The 21,552-nt window shown below is 42.6% G+C and overlaps 1 protein-coding gene across 3 annotated transcripts; it reads right to left on the bottom strand.

Moving 5' to 3' along the window:
* Positions 1-451: 451 nt before the first annotated feature.
* LOC106561667 (calphotin) lies at positions 452-21,107 on the bottom strand. Of its 3 annotated transcripts, none has more exons than XM_014125835.2 (9): positions 20,881-21,107; positions 6,672-7,824; positions 6,277-6,367; positions 5,880-6,060; positions 5,126-5,140; positions 4,851-4,934; positions 2,867-2,937; positions 1,437-1,569; positions 452-1,334 (listed from the first exon to the last, which is right to left on the bottom strand). In XM_014125835.2, exons 1-9 carry the CDS (start codon positions 20,947-20,949, stop codon positions 1,314-1,316), a joined length of 1,818 nt encoding a protein of 605 aa, XP_013981310.2. In that variant the 5' UTR covers positions 20,950-21,107; the 3' UTR covers positions 452-1,313. The 3 variants fall into 3 exon arrangements, with proteins under 3 accessions (XP_013981310.2, XP_013981312.1, XP_013981311.2); XM_014125837.2 differs by having other exon boundaries at positions 20,865-21,083; XM_014125836.2 differs by lacking the exon at positions 5,126-5,140.
* Between the last annotated feature and the right edge of the window lie 445 nt (positions 21,108-21,552).

The following is a 21,552-nucleotide window of genomic DNA, read 5'->3' as shown; positions in this document are numbered from 1 at the left end:
TACATTTCCACACAAGCAGGCTACACGATGTGATTAAGTTAAAACAACAACCCTTTAAACAGTGACATTTTGGGTCAATTGTTTACTTGTTATCCTCTCCCGAGTGGCGCAGCGGCCTAAGGCACTGCATCTTCAGTGCAAGAGGCGTCACTACAGTCCCTGGTTCGAATCCAGGCTGTATCACATCCGGCCGTGATTGGGAGTACCATAGGGTGTCGCACAATTGGCCCAGCGTTGTCTGCGTTTGGCCAGGGAAGGCCATCATTGTAAATAAGAATTTGTTCTTAACTGTCTTGCCTAGTTAAATAAAGGTCGAATAAAAATAAATAAAAAGTGCGTAATTCTAACCATGTCCACAGGAGGGCAGTGCCACTCAAACAAAGCAGCATTTTTATTTCCAATAAACATTCTTATAGCTGAACCAATATAAATTCCAATCTGAAGGCTGATGGGGGTTTCACAACAATTTATTGAGATCAGAACAATTCCCGTTCACACCCTCCATGAAAAAAGTGCCAAATTTGCCTTGGTTTGGTCTGTGGCGACCAAGTGTGAAGTCAGGCCCATATTACACACTATGCACTACTTTTGGCCAGAGCCCTATGGGTCAGACCTCACACTTGGTCATAGTGCACTATGAAGTAGTGCACTTCATAGGGAATAGGATGTAATTTGGGACGCAACCTGTCAGTTTCCACCCCCATATGTGTTTGTATTTTATAACAATAAAGAACATTTTTTTTTTGCATAGGCAACATTTGTGTTTTGATGTGACATTAAGGCATAGGTGCATATTAACTCAACAAACAAATAACGCACAATATCTTTCACAACTTGGCCATTCCATTATGTTTCATACTGCTGTCAACGGCAAAACCGTAATCCCAATATTTCCATTGGTGGAGATGTATAAAGCATTTTATATCCAGTCAGGGATGAGATGTCTCGCATTTCCTGTCATAGTGTAGTCATGGTAACAATGTCCATTTTCTGTCAGTGTAGTGCTAGTAACACCGTCCATTTGTGTACCCAAGAACCTTATTGTGCGCTCTCCCTCACATCCTTTGACATCAGTACCAGTCTCTAGCCTGTACTGGGTCAGTCTCCTCATTCTACCTCTGACCCTCTCGGGGGGGGATTAATACAGAAACCATGGATGGGAGGAAGGGATGGTGGAGCAGGAGTGTCATCAGCTGTGGTGGTCATGGTCTTAGAACAGTTCAACTGGTTTTGGTGTGTCTCGATGGCTGATGGCGTCCGGCTCCTGTCCTTCTGGTTAAACAGTAATGCCATAGGTGAAAAATGAGGCTCTTCTAACCTCCAATGCTCTTAGTCTGAAAAACAAAGAAGAAGAACGGTGCTTGACTAAAATGTCAGCTCACAACAGCGGTGTGTATGTTTCACTTTCAGTCTGTGTGTGTGTGTGTGAGTGAGACCTTGTGGTTGTCCACACACTGCATGTACAAGTTGGCGATGCCAGAGCAGGTGAGGGTTTGTCCAGTGTTCTCCCTGTAGCACTTCAGGATCTGATTCTGCAGGTCACCACACACTGGCTTGATGTCAACACGCCTGGGAATAGAGAGAGAGAGATGATGGACACATCCTACTATACCATATTCTGCCCAATCTAGACAGTTTGTTTTTGTCAAAGAGAATGAGTTCTCATAACCTACCTGGTTAAATAGTAAAGGAAATAAAAACCTTTAGCCTACGGCCCAGTGTAATGACTAGCAACGGGGGGACAAAAACAGATAGTTACATATGGCGATATGATTTTTGGACGATATTATAAATCGATACTTGACTCCAAGTATTGATTTTTATTACATTTTTTGTTAGGTAGCGTTAGATAGAGCTAGTCGGCTGTATCTCGACAAAACACTGGTATTTTTCATCCTATAGCTTGTTCCCCATCTTCTTTTTAAATAGTAATCCAACATGTTTTCAGCACTTTTATTTCCACGACTGATCAAAACTAATTTTGTCATGCTGTCTCTTGTCCCTCTGTAGCAGACATATGGTGAGCAATATGTAGGACTGTGAAGGTCATGGAATTTTGGATGACGGTAATTGACCAGCCAAATTACCATGGTAATAACAGTGTGTGTGTGTGTGTGTGTATGTATATATATATATATATATATATATATATATAAAAAAAAATAGATGCACCTTTTCTCTTCTCCTCCACTCCTGACTGCATGTGAAATAGAATGAACAGAACGGGTGTCCGAATTCAAGTCAGTGATGGCATAATGGGTGGACTGGCGGCCATTGCGAGTGTATCCACAGGAACAAAGAAGGACGTAAAAGCAGGAAGTGTACCCATCAATATTTGCTGTGATTTGTTAATTCAACTCAACTGACATAAAAAATAAAATGAAAACCCATTCCATTGCATGAAGCACAGTTAACATCATTTGAATGAACATTCTCCATTACCATGGAAATTATTACATCACAATACCAGGCAGTCATTGTACCCATGAGTTTACCCATCAAACTGCCAGGGTTAGAGGTTCCAAGCCCATTCAATTCATCGTTTGCTACAACACCTTGCTCGTTTCAGCAAGGGGTAACACAGTTTCATCACGTTGTTAAGAGTCCATGTTACCGTAGAAACGGACTCAACCACACGAATACCTAACCATCCCGTCTTCAGTCAGCTGTTCGTTCGGTTATTATAACGGTCATTTTATTTCTTCATCCACAACTATCGGTTACACGGTTATTGTGCCAGTCATAGCAATGTTTGGAACATCAAATTGCAATAAAATCTAAGTATCGAACCGGCACCTAAGTATAGTGATACAATCATATTGGGAGGTCCCTGGCAAATTCCAGCCCCAAAAACAATGATACTCACTTGAAGGTGTTGTGAGCATCCTCTCTGCCCTTCTTGAAGTTCTCTGTGGTGACTTTGAAGAACTGAGCACTCTGTTAACGAGGGGAACAACACAACAGCTGTTGGACTGTTGACAAGCTGTAGGACACTGGTATGACTGTGCCTACTGAGCTGTCATGCATTGTAGGGAAAGTAAGGTGGTGTGTCAGCATTTACAGTTGAAGTTGGAAGTTTACATACACCTTAGCCAAATACATTTAAACTCAGTTTCACAATTCCTGACATTTAATCCAAGTAAAAATGATTTCAGCTTTCATTTCTTTCATCACATTCTCAGTGGGTCAGAAGTTAACATACATTCAATTTGTATTTAGTAGCATTGCCTTTAAATTGTTAAACTTGGGACAAACGTTTTGGGTAGCCTTCCACAAGCTTCCCATAATAAGGGTGAATTTTGGCCCATTCCTCCTAACAGAGCTGGTGTAACTGAGTCAGGTTTGTAGGCCTCCTTTCTCGCACACACTTTTTCAGTTTTGCCCACAAATTCTCTATAGGATTGAGGTCAGGGCTTTGTGATGGCCACTCCAATACCTGGACTTTGTTGTCCTTAAGCCATAACTTTGGAAGTATGCTTGGGGTCATTGTCCATTTGGAAGACCCATTTGCGACCAGGCTTTAACTTCCTGACTGATGTCTTGAGATGTTGCTTCAATATATCCACATAATTTTCCTTTCTCATGATGCCATCTATTTTGTGAAGTGTACCAGTGCCTCCTACAGCAAAGCACCCCCACAACATGATGCTGCCACCCCCATGCTTCACATTTGGGATGGTGTTCTTTGGCTTGCAATTCTCCCCCTTTTTCCTCCAAACATAACGATGGTCATTATGGGCAAACAGTTCTATTTTTGTTTCATCGGACATGTCTCTAAAAAGTACGATCTTTGTGCAGTTGCAAACCGTAGTCTGGCTTTTTTATGGCGGTTTTGGAGCAGTGGCTTCTTCCTTGCTGAGCGGCCTTTCGGGTTATGTTGATATACGCCTCGTTTTACTGTGGATATAGATACTTTTGCACCTGTTTCCTCCAGCATCTTCACAAGGTCCTTTGCTGTTGTTCTGGGATGGATTTGCACTGTTCGCACCAAAGTACGTTCATCTCTAGGAGACAGAACACGTCTCCTTCCTGAGCGGTATGATGGCTGCATGGTCCCATGGTGTTTATACTTGCGTACTATTGTTTGTACAGATGAACGTGGTACCTTCAGGCGTTTGGAAATTGCTCCCAAGCATGAACCAGACTTGTGGAGGTCTACAATATTTTTTCTGAAGTCTTGGCTGATTTCTTTTGATTTTCCCATGATGTCAAGCAAAGAGGCACTGAGTTTGAAGGTAGGCCTTCAAATACATCCACAGGTACACCTCCAATTGACTCAAATTATGTCAATTAGCCTATCAGAAGCTTCTAAAGCCATGACATCATTTTCGGGAATTTTCCAAGCTGTTTAAAGGCACAGTCAACTTAGTGTATGTAAACTTCTGACCCATTGTGATACAGTGAATTATAAGTGAAATAATCTGTCTGTAAACAATTGTTGGAAAAATGACTTGTGTCATGCACAAAGTAGATGTCCTAACCGACTTGCCAAAACTATAGTTTGTTAACAAGAAATTTGTGGAGTGGTTGAAAAACGAGTTTTAATGACTCCAACCTAAGTGTATGTAAACTTCCGAATTCAACTGTAGATGCACAGTCATTTTGACCTGAAGAAGATCCTTTTTGGATATAAACATTGTCAATAAAAGTGGCAATTGGGAGCATATTCAGTGTGCGGGCCTTTGTTCTTTTCTAGTATTCTTCCTTAGTCCAGCACCTACCTTTAAGGATGTGCGTATGACCACAAACCTTTCTACAGTGTGTACAGTAATAACACAATATGACAGGAATAGTAACAGAGGCTGTGGCCGTGTGTGACGTTTGTATGTCAGAGTCCGTGTGTCGTGTACCTTTTCCTCCAGCTTGGCGACCTGTTCCCTGAAGAGTGCATCCTGTTTCTTCATCTGGTTCTCTTTCTCCTCCAGTTTGTGGGCCTGAGAAGGACAGAGAGAATATATTTACATAACGGAGCATAAAGTAATTTCTTCTTTCCTACTAAATGACAGCCTGAGTGAGATGACAATCAAAATCAAATATTCAACACGAAAATCATATAGAACTTTGTTTTTAAGGAAATAGATAATCTTCAAGGCATGCGTGAAGTAGGATCACTCCCTTGTCTTACCTTAAGCTCTATCCACTGAAACAAGATAGCAGAACAGGAAGGAAGATGAAGACGGATTGGTGAGAACTAGGATCTTTACAGGTCAAAGGGGAAACGCAGACCTCCAAGATGCAACGTCATGCCATTCTATTTCATAGTAGAAGCAAACAACAAACCATCCCTTTGGGATCTGCTCTGAACTCAACTTGCCAGCCTGGCAGTCAACTGACCAGTGCTCTGTCCACAAATCTGGGTGAGCTGTATCAGCCAGCTGCAGCCAAGCTCATTAGTGGTGGCAGGGGGTAAGGAGTGGTACCTTTGCCTGTTTTCCTGGGCAAATCACCTGACTCACCCTAAGAGAACACACCAAGAGCTCATGCCAACAGAATAGGAGCAATCCAACTTGGCAAAAAACAAGCCACAAGCAGTCATGCACAAAATATTACCAACATCAGCCAGACCTTTTATGGAAACAGCTAAAACACTTACTTGCAAGGCCTTCGCAAGCATTTTAGACAGAATGAAACAATAGATAAATAAATCCAAGTACTCTGTAACATTAGTCACGATCAAACGGAAAGTATACAGACAAACCTCATACAAATATTTCAAACTACAGAAGAGCAAATACCTTTTAGTGAACACAATTAGTGGCAAACGGCTAGGTAGTTCTGGTTAAGTTGACAGACCAGTCTGACTGTACTTAGTTAGCATTTCAGGCATTTCTTATATTCAAGCTTGTACATCCACCACTGTATCTAGTGCTGTGTCTTACGTAGAGCTGGGCCATGAGTCTCTCATCCTCTGTGGTCATACGTTCCTTCGCGGTGGCCTCCATCAGGTTCTCTCCCTGCGCTGCCTTCTCCAGATCCAGGATTTTCTTCACCTCCTGCTGGATCTGGGCCTGGGCTACAGCCTGGGCCTGGGCTCTGGCCTGGACCTTTACCTCATACAACCTATAGATAGACACAGAAGATCAGACCTGACCATGTCCCTAAAAAGGCTATTCCTAGGACCACTTTGAAAAAGTGTATTTTACTAAGTATTTTAAGTATTTTACTAAAAAGGCATTTTCAAATGAGACATTGCATTGAGCTTGTGTTTTAGTCCAGTACTCGGCTTAACCTGTGTCTGGGAAAACCACCCTTTATTATCTATGTTGGTCTCCTCACTGTTTTTCAAACTCCTGCCGCTTCACTTTCATCTCCTCTTCCAGGCCCTTCGTTAGCTCAGCTTGGATGTGCCTCCTCAGCACTTCTTCATCTATCACCAAACCAGAAAAGAAGGAACACGTTTCATGCGAGAGGTTTGTGTGTAAAAAAACAAACATAAAAAAAACCAACAATGCTCGACTTATCAAATCATCTGAGACGTCTGAAAGGTCTATATTGAATTATGTAGTGTAGGAGTCAAACAAAGCACACACTTATGCATAATGACAGGTCTCTGTGTCCTCATTTACGTCACTGTTGCAAATATTGCAGCCAATAAGGAATACATCATGACTACATGATTACAACCCAATAACACAAATCAATACAACTTGAATGAGAGAAAGCAGACTCACCTAATGGAGGTTGCAGTGGGATCACAGTGGGGGTCACAACAGGAGCCACGACTGGAACAGCCACGTTCTCAATGAGAGGGAGTAGTGGAATGCTGACCATGGGTTCTACTGGGGCAGAGAGAGGAGGAGGGGGAGCTATGGGCTCTTCTACAGGGGGAGGGAGATCAGCTGGTTTGCTAGCAGCCGATGCAGTAAACAGGGTGGCCATCTCCATGGAGGGACATGGTGCTGGAGGAAGTTCCTCCATAATAGGCTCTGGGATAGGTGCTAGGACTGGGGGAGGTGGAGGTTCTGCAACAGGCGGAGGAGTAGAGACAGGTAGGGGCTCTACAGGTGGACGTGTGGGTAGGACAACCTCTTCAACAACAAGTGGTGTCGTAATGGTGACAGATTCCACAACAGGTGGCAGGACAACCGGTTCTACGAGGGTAGGTGTTGCTACTTCCTCAACCACAACAGGTGGCAGGACAATAGCTTCAACAGGTGAAGGGTCAGGGGTAGATTCAACCACTGGAGGCAGCACAATTGGTTCCACAGCTGGAGGAGCTAGAACCACAGGTTTCACAGGCTTAGGTGGTACTACGAGTTCTATAGGGACAAGTGGGATAATAGGTTCAGCCAGTGTCGGCAGAACTACAGGTTCCTCAGTGGTAGGGGTACATTGGAGTACAGGTACTGGTTTTTCTATTGGTGGAGATGGGGCCAAAGATGGCACTATAGGTTCTAAAGGCACCAGAGGAAGTATGGGTTCTGCCCCTTGAGGAAGCACTTTGGTATCTAGAGGTGGAACAATAGGTTCAACAGCTGGAGCTCGGACTATCGGTTCCTTAGGTGGAGAGGGAGGTGTGGGTAGGGCCGCAGGTGGAGGGGGAGCAGAGACAAATGTGACAGGAGGTGGAGGAGTAAGCTTTACTGGCTGAACAGGGGGAGACGGAGGTGTGGGTAGGACCACAGGTGGAGGGGCTGTGGGGATAAACAGGGAAGGGGGGACCAGAAGAGGGACCAAATGATCGACTGTGGGGGCCGGTGTGGACAGAGGGACCACAGGTTCTGTCGAATGCATGGAAGCAGGTCCATTCTGCTGTGAGCGAGGATGGACAACCTTCTGGGCCTGGCACTCTTCTCTCATTCGATTGATGACTTTGTCAGTCAGCTGTCATGGAAAGAAGGCAAAAGGTCAACAATCATCAGGCATAACATTTTTCTAGAAACAGAGCACTAGACTGTACTAAAGATAATACAATTAGATTTGTGTGCCATGTAAATCACCTAACACAGATAGCTTATATTGGCGTAGCACCCCCCCAGCTCCTGCAAAGACGTGCATAAGCTTACACCCCGGTAAAGACTGGGAACTTTCTCAATTAGATTTGCTCAACTCTTGGGTCCTTGCTCCTCCATTCTCTCTAGACTCCTTTTGAGAGAAAGGTCAAAAGGTAATCGAGGAGAGGCGGCAAGGAGAGGGAAAGCTGACGAAAATACACTTGTATGAAACTCCTCCAATTGCGCGTCCTCAGGCAAATTATCTTTACAGGATAGATTTCCAAAATAAAATGTATAAAGTGATAAAAACAAAATGTAGCTAGTTGTGCAAGACATTTAGCAGATAAAAGGATATGTTGTTCCACAAGATGATTGTTCTAGGTCCCAAGAAACAAAGAGATCTTCTGTTGAATCTGACAATTAATCTGGATGGTTGTACAGTCGTCCCAAATAAAACTGAAGGACCTCGGCGTTACTCTGGACCCTGATCTCTCTTTTGACGAACATATCAAGACTGTTTCAAGGACAGATTTTTCCATCTATGTAACATTGCAAAAATCTGTGCAAAAATGATGCAGAAAAATTAATCCCTGCTTTTGCCACTTTTAGGTTAGACTACTGCAATGCTCTACTTTCCGGCTACCCGGATAAAGCACTAAATAAACTTCAGTTAGTGCTAAATACGTCTGCTAGAATCCTGACTAGAACCAACATTTTTATCATATTACTCCAGTCCTAGCCTCCCTACACTGGCTTCCTGTTAAGGCAAGGGCTGATTTCAAGGTTTAACTGCTAACCTACAAAGCATTACATGGCCTTGCTCCTACCTATCTTTCCGATTTGGTCCTGCCGTACATACCTACACATACGCTACGGTCACAAGACGCAGGCCTCCTAATTGTCCCTAGAATTTCTAAGCAAACAGCTGGAAGCAGGGCTTTCTCCTAAAGAACTCAATTTTTATGGAATGGTCTGCCTACCCATGTGAGAGACGCAGACTCAGTCTCAACCTTTAAGTCTTTACTGAAGACTTATCTCTTCAGTAGGTCCTATGATTGAGTGTAGTCTGGCCCAGGAGTGTGAAGGTGAACGGAAAGGCACTAGAGCAACGAACCGCCCTTGCTGTCTCTGCCTGGCCGGTTCCCCTCTCTCCACTGGGATTCTCTGCCTCTAAACCTATTACAGGGGCTGAGTCACGGGCTTACTGGTGCTCTTCCATGCCGTCCCGAGGAGGGGCGCGTCACTTGAGTGGGTTGAGTCACTGACGTGGTCTTCCTGTCTGGGTTGGCGCCCCCCTTGGGTTGTGCCGTGGCGGAGACCTTTGTGGGCTATTGTCACGAGAATTTCTAGTTCCAATGATATTAACTCAAAACTCACTATATACTTTGACCAATTCCCCAGGGGTTGTAAGGCCCCGGTTAATAGAAGAATTTGACAAAGTCCCAGAAGTCTGCAAAAGGTTAGTTCTTTATTCAGAGAGCTCTCCCAATCATACAAGCACATAGCCTTTTATACCTCACATTTGGTCATACCATATGTCATACCCCTTATAAATGCCCCTCTTCTTTAACACTGTCAATGCTTATTTACAAGTCTTCTTCCAATACATACATACATGTTACATAATCTACTGCAAGCCTAATGGTTTCTCCCCTCCCTGGGTGTGGAGACCTCTTTCCCGTTATCAGTTTCACAGTGGTCACAAGCTGTTAACCTGTTTGGGATAGGGGGCAGTATTTTCACGGCCGGATAAAAAAACGTACCCGATTTAATCTGGTTACTAATTCCTGCCCAGAAACTAGAATATGCATATAATTAGTAGATTTGGATAGAAAACACTCAAGTTTCTAAAGCTGTTTGAATGATGTCTGAGTATAACAGAACTCATATGGCAGGCCAAAACCTGAGAAGATTCCATACAGGAAGTGCCCTGTCTGACAATTTGTTGTCCTTCTGTAGCATCTCTATCGAAAATACAGCATCGCTATTTTACGAGAAAAATTGCATAAAAATTGATTTTAAACAGCGTTTGACATGCTTCTAAGTACGTTAATGGAATATTTAGATTTTTTTTGTCACGAAATGCGCTTGCGCGTTACCCTTCGGATAGTGACCTGAACGCACGAACAAAATGGAGGTATTTGCCTATAACTATGGATTATTTGGAACCAAAACAACATTTGTTGTTGAAGTAGAAGTCCTGGGAGTGCATTCTGACGAAGAACAGCAAAGGTAATCCAATTTTTCTAATAGTAATTCTGAGTTTAGTGAGCCCCAAACTTGGTGGGTGTCAAATTAGCTAGCCGTGATGGCCGAGCTATGTACTCAGAATATTGCAAAATGTGCTTTCGCAGAAAAGCTATTTTAAAATCTGACACCGCGATTGCATAAAGGAGTTCTGTATCTATAATTCTTAAAATAATTGTTATGTATTTTGTCAACGTTTATCATGAGTAATTTAGTAAATTCACCGGAAGTTGGCGGTGGGTATGCTAGTTCTGAACATCACATGCTAATGTAAAAAGCTGGTTTTTGATATAAATATGAACTTGATTGAACAAAACATGCATGTATTGTATAACATAATGTCCTAGGAGTGTCATCTGATGAAGATCATCAAAGGTTAGTGCTGCATTTAGCTGTGGTTTTGGTTTTTGTGACAAATATGCTTGCTTTGAAAATGGCTGTGTGATTATTTTTGGCAGGGTACTCTCATGACATAATCTAATGTTTTGCTTTCGCTGTAAAGCCTTTTTGAAATCGGACAATGTGGTTAGATTAACGAGAGTCTTGTCTTTAAAATGGTGTAAAATAGTCTTATGTTTGAGAAATTGAAGTTATAGCATTTTTTAGGTATTTGTATTTCGCGCCACGCGATTCCACGGGCTGTTGACCAGAGAGGTTAATGAAGGAAAACTGAAATCCGTTTTACCTCATTTCTACCAGTATGTCACATGTGCAGCTAGAGGAGAAAAAAACCAAAAAAAAACTTAAAAAAAAAAAAAACTCAGATCATCTTTACATACATGAAGGGAACATTTCGGCATTTGCTGTATGGTTGATGAGAAAGTTCATATTGCAAATGTACGGTCCCTTACTAGACGTCCACGAACGTTTGTAAAATTCGCGGACGGCGTCGGGCCGTGCACCGGGGCCGGATCTTCCGGGAGTCATCGAACGGAGTCTCTCGGACATTCGGTTTTGTTTTATAAAATGTTCAGGTGTCATTTTTCACCTGTCCCGGATTATACCACAAGAGGGCGAATGGAATCATATTGCAAATGTAACAAACATCACCAATCACAACGTGGCCTTTTCTCCTAAACGGAAAAGACTTCGAAGACGAAACTTGGTTTGGCATAATGGGCAGTTGGCCCCGAACAAGATGGAGTTGAGGCCTCAACGCTTTTTGAGTTAAGGCCATTTTTCTGGGATTAACCTCTTACATCTAGACCTTCCGCTAGCGGAACACCTGCTCCAATATCCAATGATAGGCGTGGCGCGAATTACAAATTCCTCAAAAATACAAAAACTTCCATTTTACAAACATATGACTATTTACCAGCATTTTAAAGACAAGACTCTCCTTTATCTAACCACACTGTCCGATTTCAAAAAGGCTTTACAGCGAAAGAAAAACATTAGATTATGTCAGCAGAGTACCAAGCCAGAAATAATCAGACACCCATTTTTCAAGCTAGCATATAATGTCACAAAAACCCAGAAGACAGCTAAATGCAGCACTAACCTTTGATGATCTTCATCAGATGACACACCTAGGACATTATGTTATACAATACATGCATGTTTTGTTCAATCAAGTTCATATTTATATCAAAAAACAGCTTTTTACATTAGCATGTGACGTTCAGAACTAGCATACCCCCCGCAAACTTCCGGAGGAATTTGCTAACAATTTACTAAATTACTCACGATAAACGTTCACAAAAAGCATAACAATTATTTTAAGAATTATAGATACAGAACTCCTCTATGCACTCGATATGTCCGATTTTAAAATAGCTTTTTGGTGAAAGCACATTTTGCAATATTCTAAGTACATAGCCCAGCCATCACGGGCTAGCTATTTAGACACCCGGCAAGTTTAGCCTTCACCAAAATCAGATTTACTATTACAAAAATGTTATTACCTTTTGTTGTCTTCGTCAGAATGCACTCCCAGGACTGCTACTTCAATAACAAATGTTGGTTTGGTCCCAAATAATCCATCGTTATATCCGAATAGCGGCGTTATGTTTGTGCGTTCCAGACACTATCCGAATGGTAAATAAGGGTCGTGCGCATGGCGCAATTCGTGACAAAAAAAATCTAAATATTCCATTACCGTACTTCGAAGCATGTCAACCGCTGTTTAAAATCAATTTTTATGCCATTTTTCTCGTAAAAAAGCTATAATATTCCGACCGGGAATATCCTTTTAGGTAAACAGACAAAGGAAAAGAAAGCTTTCGGTCGACGCAGGCACGAGCCTGAGTCTCACAGTACTGTAACCAGCCACTACCCAAACGCGCTACTTTGTTTCAGCCAGAGCCTGCAAAGCCACGATTCAGCATTTTGCCGCCTTCTGAGAGTCCATGTGAGCCGTAGAAAGTGTCACGTAAGAGCAGAGATCCCCTGTAATTGATAGAGATGGCAAAGAAGTTCAAGAAATGGTCAGACAGGGTACTTCCTGTACAGAATCTTCTCAGGTTTTGACCTGCCATTTGAGTTCTGTTATACTCACAGACACCATTCAAACAGTTTTAGAAACTTTAGGGTGTTTTCTATCCAAAGCCAATAATTATATGCATATTCTAGTTTCTGGGCAGGAGTAATAATCAGATTAAATCGGGTACGTTTTTTATCCAGCCGTGAAAATACTGCCCCCTAGCCATAACAGGTTAACCTGAAAGATTCTGTACAGGAAGTGCCCTCTCTGACCATTCCTTGAGTTTCTTGGCTCTGTTTATTGAAAATTTAGGATCTTTGCTGTAACGTGACACTTCCTACGGCTCCCATAGGCCCTCAGAACCCGGGAAAAAGCTGAATGATGTAATTCCAGCCGCTGGCTGAAACACATTAGCGCCTTTGGTAAGTGGCCGATCAGAGGACCATCAGACTGAGGCTCGTGCACGAGGGGATCCCATGTTTTTATTTTCTCTCTCTTTGAACGTAAACACGCTTTCCCGGTCGGAATATTATCGCTTTTTTACGAGAAAAATGGCATAAAAATGGATTTTAAACAGCGGTTGACATGCTTCGAAGTACGGTAATGGAATATTTAGAATTTTTGTCACAAAACGCGTCGTGCGCGTCACCCTTCTTTACCCTTTCAGATAGTGTCTTGAACGCACGAACAAAACGCCGCTATTTGGATATAACTATTAATCATTTTGAACCAAACCAACATTTGTTATTGAAGTAGAAGTCCTGGGAGTGCATTCTGACGAAGAACAGCAAAGGTAATAACATTTTTCTTATAGTAAATCTGACTTTGGTGAGGGCTAAACTTGGTGGGTGTCTAAATAGCTAGCCCTGTGATGCCGGGCTATCTACTTAGAATATTGCAAAATGTGCTTTCACCGAAAAGCTATTTTAAAATCGGACATAGCGAGTGCACAAAGGAGTTCTGTATCCATAATTCTTAAAATAATTGTTATGTTTTTTGTGAACGTTTATCGTGAGTAATTTAGTAAATTCACCGGAAGTTTGCGGGGGGTATGCTAGTTCTGAACGTCACATGCTAATGTAAAAAGCTGTTTTTTGATATAAATATGAACTTGATTGAACAAAACATGCATGTATTGTATAACATAATGTCCTAGGGTTGTCATCTGATGAAGATCAAAGGTTAGTGCTACATTTAGCTGTGGTTTGGGTTTATGTGACATTATATGCTAGCTTGAAAAATGGGTGTCTGATTATTTCTGGCTGGGTACTCTGCTGACATAATCTAATGTTTTTCTTTCGTTGTAAAGCCTTTTTGAAATCGGACAGTGTGGTTAGATGAACGAGAATTGTCTTTAAAATGGTGTAAAATAGTCATATGTTTGAGAAATTGAAGTAATAGCATTTCTAAGGTATTTGAATAACGCGCCACAGGATTCCACTGGCTGTTACGTAGGTGGGACGAAATCGTCCCACTGGCCCTAGAGAAGTTAAATATGGGTCACATGGGCTGTTTCGAAGGGTTAAAAAAGTCAGATCATTTCAAAACTTCGTGTGTGTGACTAGGTAACCCTCATGAACTGTGAACCAGTCATTTATCCCATCAGATTTGCAAAAAAACTAACACACACAGCTAGGACATAGTGACACAGTGTGGGGCTTAGAGACATACAGTGCCTGCAATAGTTACCTTCATTCGAACGATCAAAGAACCGTCAGACCTAGAGCTCTGAAACTTTAGAAACCTGTTCTAGAGCTCAAGTCGATATTGCACGGTGAGTTAAGTGGCTCTAGACGGTTCTCAGACCAAGAAACAGCCTCGTACATTTGCAATATGTTCAATTCATTTTGACATCACGAAAATGACGACATTTAGAAATGTCCCAGAGTCGCAAGACTAGGTGCATTGAAACCGCCTCGGCCCAGAGATGGACCCCAAGGTTTGTCCGATAGCTCATTCAAGGACCGCGTAGCAACGCCCGGAAAAAAGTGGATTTTCAGCACCAATTAAGGTCATTGCTCGGGCACCGAATGACCTATCGAGCCGAAACTTGGGATTTGGGGTCACCTCACATAGGCCTACACATAATGTCAGAGCTGGACCCGCAGCTAGAACGTGTTTTACATTTTTATTATGTTTAATCTGAAGGCGCTGTGAATTATGGACCTGCTCTGATATGTGATAGTTGGCTTCTAAACGAGTTGGAAAAAGTGGGTTTGGTGTCAGATGGTATCAGTTTGGTGTCAGAATGATATCTAATTGACTGATGGAGTCCCACTTCTCTCATGTCACCGTCGAGCGATAGAGAGGAACCACTAGCACTGCCCGGCCATCTCGAGTTCATCGGGCCAGTCAATTTTGCATTTCTGCAGTATTTTTGAGCATGTCAAATTCGTGATGGTAATGGTCATTTTGGACATTTTTCAAAACAACAGAGTCCCACTTCTCCCTCATCATACATGACAAATAGACCATCTAGGTTGATTCATGGCTTAACATATATCATTTGGGCAGTATAAATGCCATTTGGACATGGTTCACTGACTTTTGGGTTTGGAAACCGACTTCCTATGATCGTACATGGCAAATGGACAAACATCCTGATTTGGCACATTCAATACTTTCATACATGTATAATTGACAAAAAAATAATTGGACATTTCATTTGGATATTTCTTATGGCATTTGGGAAAAAAAAGAAAATATTGTCACTTTTGACTTCCTATGAAATCATATTGCAAATGGACAAAACATATGCCTTATGTACAAGCAAAAAAATTAAAATGATGTCAATAAAATATGTCAAAAGTATGTTCATACAGTTCTTATACATGTGTAATTGACAAAAAAATTAATAAAAAAATACACTGATCAAAAAATAAAGGGAACACTTAACCTCTTACATCTAGACGTTCCGCTAATGGAACACCTGCTCCAATATCCAATGATGGGCGTGGCGCGAAATACAAATTCCTCTAAAATCCGAAAACTTCCATTTTTCAAACATATGACTATTTTACAGCATTTTAAAGACAAGACTCTCATTAATCTAACCACACTGTCCGATTTCAAAAAGGCTTTACAGCGAAAGCAAAACATTAGATTATGTCAGCAGAGTACCCAGCCAGAAATAATCAGACACCCATTTTTCAAGCTAGCATATAATGTCACAAAAAACCCAGAAGACAGCTAAATGCAGCACTAACCTTTGATGATCTTCATCAGATGACACACCTAGGACATTATGTTATACAATACATGCATGTTTTGTTCAATCAAGTTCATATTTATATCAAAAAACAGCTTTTTACATTAGCATGTGACGTTCAGAACTAGCAAACTTCCGGGGAATTTACTAACAATTTACTAAATTACTCACGATAAACATTCACAAAAAGCATAACAATTATTTTAAGAATTATAGATACAGAACTCCTCTATGCACTCGATATGTCCGATTTTAAAATAGCTTTTTGGTGAAAGCACATTTTGCAATATTCTAAGTACATAGCCCAGCCATCACGGGCTAGCTATTTAGACACCCGGCAAGTTTAGCCTTCACCAAAATCAGATTTTCTATTACAAAAGTTTGATTACCTTTTGTTGTCTTCGTCAGAATGCACTCCCAGGACTGCTACTTCAATAACAAATGTTGGTTTGGTCCAAAATAATCCATCGTTATATCCGAATAGCGGCGTTTTGTTCGTGCGTCCCAGAAACTATCCGAAATGGTAAATCAGGGTCGTGCGCATGGCGCATTTCGTGACAAAAAAATTCTAAATATTCCATTACCGAAATTCGAAGCATGTCAACCGCTGTTTAAAATCAATTTTTATGCAATTTATCGCGTAAAAAACGATAATATTCCGACCGGGAATCTCCTTTTCGGTAAACAGAGGAAAAACCAGAAAGACGGGGGCGGCCAGTGCACGCGCCTAAGCCCACAGTCCCTTGATCGGCCACTTGAGAAAGGCGATAATGCGTTTCAGCCTGGGGCTGGAATGACAACATTCAGGTTTTTCCCGGGCTCTGAGAGCCTATTGGAGCCGTGGGAAGTGTCACGTTACCGCAGAGATCCTTTGTAATGGAATGAGATGTCAAAGAAAGACAATAAATGGTCAGACAGGCCACTTCCAGTAAAGGAATCTCTCAGGTTTTGACCTGCCATTTGAGTTCTGTTATACTCACAGACACCATTCAAACAGTTTTAGAAACTTTGGAGTGTTTTCTATCCAAAGCTAATAATTATATGCATATTCTAGTTTCTGGGCAGGAGTAATAATCAGATTAAATCGGCTACGTTTTTTTATCCAGCCGTGAAAATACTGCCCCCTAGCCATAACAGGTTAAACAACACAATGTAACTCCAAGTCAATCACACCTCTGTGAAATCAAACTGTCCACTTAGGAAGCAACACTGATTGACAATAAATTTCACATGCTGTTGTGCAAATAGAATAGTCAACAGGTGGAAATTATAGGCAATTAGCAAGACACCCCCAATAAAGGAGTGGTTCTGCAGGTGGGGACCACAGACCACTACTCAGTTCCAATGCTTCCTAGCTGATGTTTTGGTCACTTTTGAATGCTGGCGGTGCTTTCACTCTAGTGGTAGCATGAGACGGAGTCTACAACCCACACAAGTGGCTCAGGTAGTGCAGCTCATCCAGGATGGCACATCAATGCGAGCTGTGGCAAGAAGGTTTGCTGTGTCTGTCAGCGTAGTGTCCAGAGCATGGAGGCGCTACCAGGAGACAGGCCAGTACATCAGGAGACGTGGAGGAGGCCGTAGGAGGGCAACAACCCAGCAGCAGGACCGCTACCTCCGCCTTTGTGCAAGGAGGAGCAGGAGGAGCACTGCCAGAGCCCTGCAAAATGATCTCCAGCAGGCCACAAATGTGCATGTGTCTGCTCAAACGGTCAGAAACAGACTCCATGAGGGTGGTATGAGGGCCGACGTCCACAGGTGGGGGTTGTGCTTACAGCCCAACACCGTGCTGGACGTTTGGCATTTGCCAGAGAACACCAAGATTGGCAAATTCGCCACTGGTGCCCTGTGCTCTTCACAGATGAAAGCAGTTTCACAATGAGCACATGTGACAGACGTGACAGAGTCTGGAGATGCCGTGGAGAACGTTCTGCTGCCTGCAACATCCTCCAGCATGACCGGTTTGGCGGTGGGTCAGTCATGGTGTGGCATTTCTTTGGGGGGGCCGCACAGCCTTCCATGTGCTCGCCAGAGGTAGCCTGACTGCCATTAGGTACCGAGACGAGATCCTCAGAACCCTTGTGAGACCATATGCTGGTGCGGTTGGCCCTGGGTTCCTCCTAATGCAAGACAATGCTAGACCTCATGTGGCTGGAGTGTGTCAGCAGTTCCTGCAAGAGGAAGGCATTGATGCTATGGACTGGCCTGCCCATTCCCCAGACCTGAATCCAATTGAGCACATCTGGGACATCATGTCTCGCTCCATCCACCAACGCCACGTTGCACCACAGACTGTCCAGGAGTTGGCGGATGCTTTAGTCCAGGTCTGGGAGGAGATCCCTCAGGAGACCATCCGCCACCTCATCAGGAGCATGCCCAGGCGTTGTAGGGAGGTCATACAGGCACGTGGAGGCCACACACACTACTGAGCCTCATTTTGACTTGTTTTAAGGACATTAGATCAAAGTTGGATCAGCCTGTAGTGTGGTTTTCCACTTTCATTTTGAGTGTGACTCCAAATCCAGACCTCCATGGGTTGATAAATTGGATTTCCATTGATTATTTTTGTGTGATTTTGTTGTCAGCACATTCAACTATGTAAAGAAAAAAGTATTTAATAAGATTATTTCTTTCATTCAGATCTAGGATGTGTTTAAGTGTTCCCTTTATTTTTTTGAGCAGTATAAATACATTTTTAAAAAATACAAAAAAAACAAAAAAAAAATCGAAAGAATTTCTAAAAACGGTCCAGAAAGCACTTAAGGGGGTGATACGTTTTCAAAATTTGACTCTTGGGTGTTGACTTGTGTTACATTTGCAATATGAAAATCCACGGTGGAGCACGCTCGCCATCTATAGGATTTTTGGGGTGTGACACTTGGCATTTGCCATATGAAATTTGCAATATGATTTGGATGAATGTGGACCAAATTGGGTGGTATTGTCCATTGTGTGTATGATTCGTGCGGTGCCAATATGTTCCCATTCATTTTTGTCCATTTCATGGGGGTCTTCCCTTACTTCACACACAGAGACACGTACAAAGCTCTCCTTCACCCTCCATTTGGTAAATCTGAACATAACTCCATCCTCCTGATAGCTGCTTACAAGCAAAACTCAAAGTCCCAGCTCAATAAGGAAGCGTTCCGATGAAGCGGATTCTAAGCTACAGGACTGTTTCACTAGCACAGACTGGAATATGTTCCGGGATTCATCCGATGGCATTGAGGAGTTTAACACAGTCACCGGCTTCATTATAAGTGCAACGACGAAGTCATCCCCAAGGTGACCGTACATACATATCCCAACCAGAAGCCATGGATTCCAGGAGACATTTGCGCTGAGCTAAAGGCTAGAGCTTGCAAACTATCACAGATTACAAAGGGAAACGCCGCTGTGAGCCTACCAGACGAGCTAAATGCCTTCTATGCGCGCTTCGTGGCAAGCAACACTGAACAAAGCATGAGAGCACCAGCTGTTCCAGACAATTGTACTTGATCACGCTCGCTCTAGCCAATGTGCGTAAGGCCTTTAAACAGGTTAATTTTCACAAGGCCGCAGGGCCAGACAGATCACCAGTATGCGCTGGACACATGCCAGCTGGTTGCACTGACATTTTCAACCTCTCCCTGACCCAGTCTGTACCTACATGTTTCAAGCAGACCACCATAGTACCTGTGCCCAATAACGCTAAAGTATCCTGCCTAAATGACTCCCACCACCATAGCACTCACATCTGTAGCCATGAAATGCTTTGAAAGGCTGATCATGGCTCACATCAACACCATCCTCCCAGAAACCTTGGACCCACTTCAATTCGCATACCGCCCCAACAGATCCGCAGATTACGCAATCTCTATTGCACTTCACACTGCCCTTTCCCACCTGGATAAAAGACCATCGAGAGCATCCTGACTGGTTGCATCACCGCTTGGTATGGCAACTGCTTGGCATCTGACCACAAGGCGATACAGATGGTAGTGCGTACGGCCCAGTACATCACTGGGGACGAGCTTCCAGGCGGTGTCAGAGGAAGGCTCTAAAAATGTTCAAAAACTCCAGCCACCCAAGTCATAGACTGTTTTCTCTGCTAACACACGGCAAGCGGTACTGGAGCGCCAAGTCTGGGACTAAAAGGCTCCTTAACAGCTTCTACCCCCAAGCCATAAGACTGCTGAATAGTTAGGCAAATAGCAACCCAGACTATTTGCATTGCCCCCCTTATTTTATTATAATTTTTTGCACCGACTCTCTTGCAACAGACTTGATGTCAACTCACTGGACTCTAACCACACACACACACTACACTGACACACACACATTCCTTCACATATGCTGCTGCTATTCTCTATGCTTAGTCACTTTACCCCTACCTACATATTACCTCAATTACCTTGACTAACCAGTACCACTGCACATTGTCTCGGTATATAACCTCGTTATTGTTATTTTATTGTGTTACTATTTTCTCTAGTTTTTTTAGCACATTTTTCTTACTTAAAAAAAACCCACTCGGCATTGTTGATTAAGGGCCCCCAAGTAAGCGTTTCACGGTAATGTCTTCGCCTGTTGTATTCTGTGCATGTGACAAATACAGTCCAAATTCAAATTGTAACTGAAGTTACATTGCAAAATTACTGCAGTATTAGCAGCATACACTGCACTCCCGACTCACGGATGAGAGAGGATGGAGGGCGGGGACGGACTTTCCCCCAAATTAGAAAAGGCCTGGGTAATTTGGGGGGCGTAGCAGCATATTGTTTTCAAATCAAATGGTTGTGCAACGTGTAAAAATTGGCTGTTTGCCCGCTTATGAAAATACATAGATTTTGATTTACTTGGAAAGTAAACGTGCTGATTAGGCTGTTGGAAGAAGCCTATACATCGATACTTTTCACGAATTTGGTACGTTTCAGTATTTTGGCATACTACCGACATTCGACAAAAACAAATGCAACATAACCGAAACTACTGAAATTATACGGTTTTCTGTAACTAATGACTAAGGGCGCATAACATTGTTGTATGTTTTTGGGTTACATAAACTTTGTACCTCGTTGCTCACTCACCCTAATGCCCTTCACAAAAGTAACGTGGTCGTCTTCATACGAGACGTGGCTGCTGCTGTTGCCTCCCATCCTTTTCGTACAGACAGAGTGCCTAAAATGTTATTGAGAATGTGCAGGTAGGTTTGGTGTAAATCTTGTACCACAACGTGGGTCTTCGGACCGAGACCACGCCGCCCAGTTTAATCTCACAGCTCCGATACAAACACAACCGCAAGTGCCTGCCCTTCCCACTTCAGAGTAATGTTTATTGGTCATTTCTATTGGCTGAGAAAAGGCGTCTTGAACAAGACCCCTTTCCATTGGTCTTCATTTTCACGGAAACTATGACGTAAGAAGTACAGCATGTCCCATTATCAGGGACTCATGTTATGGAAATATACGTAGAGAAACGTAATATATAGAAACTATATACTACAATGCAATTTCAGTAGATAGAGAATGGATGGTGTAATGATTCTACAATGTAGGAAAATGCCAAAAATGCATTTGCATGATTTTTCACATTGGTGTTTTTCATGACAAAGTTACTGGTCCTGCCAAGTACTACTTTGACAAACAGTTACCTAATGAAATATTCCTAAAATAAAACATGAACAAGTATCACAAGACATTAACATAACGCTTTTCACTTGTGTCCCATCAATATCTGTTGATGAAGTGGTTTGTCAACTC

This window comes from Salmo salar, chromosome ssa10 (assembly GCF_905237065.1).
Source record: "Salmo salar chromosome ssa10, Ssal_v3.1, whole genome shotgun sequence".
NCBI lineage: Eukaryota > Metazoa > Chordata > Actinopteri > Salmoniformes > Salmonidae > Salmo > Salmo salar.
This window is presented reverse-complemented; position numbering and strand designations above follow the sequence as displayed.

Coding starts and splice junctions, on each gene's coding strand:
- LOC106561667 (XM_014125835.2), bottom strand. CDS start 20,949: ATGGGAGGCAACAGCAGCAGCCACGTCTCGTATGAAGACGACCACGTT. Junction 7,825..20,880: donor CTTTTGTGAAGGGCATTAGG/GTGAGTGAGCAA, acceptor TTTCCATGACAG/CTGACTGACAAAGTCATCAA. Junction 6,061..6,276: donor CGGCAGGAGTTTGAAAAACA/GTGAGGAGACCA, acceptor GTCTATCTATAG/GTTGTATGAGGTAAAGGTCC.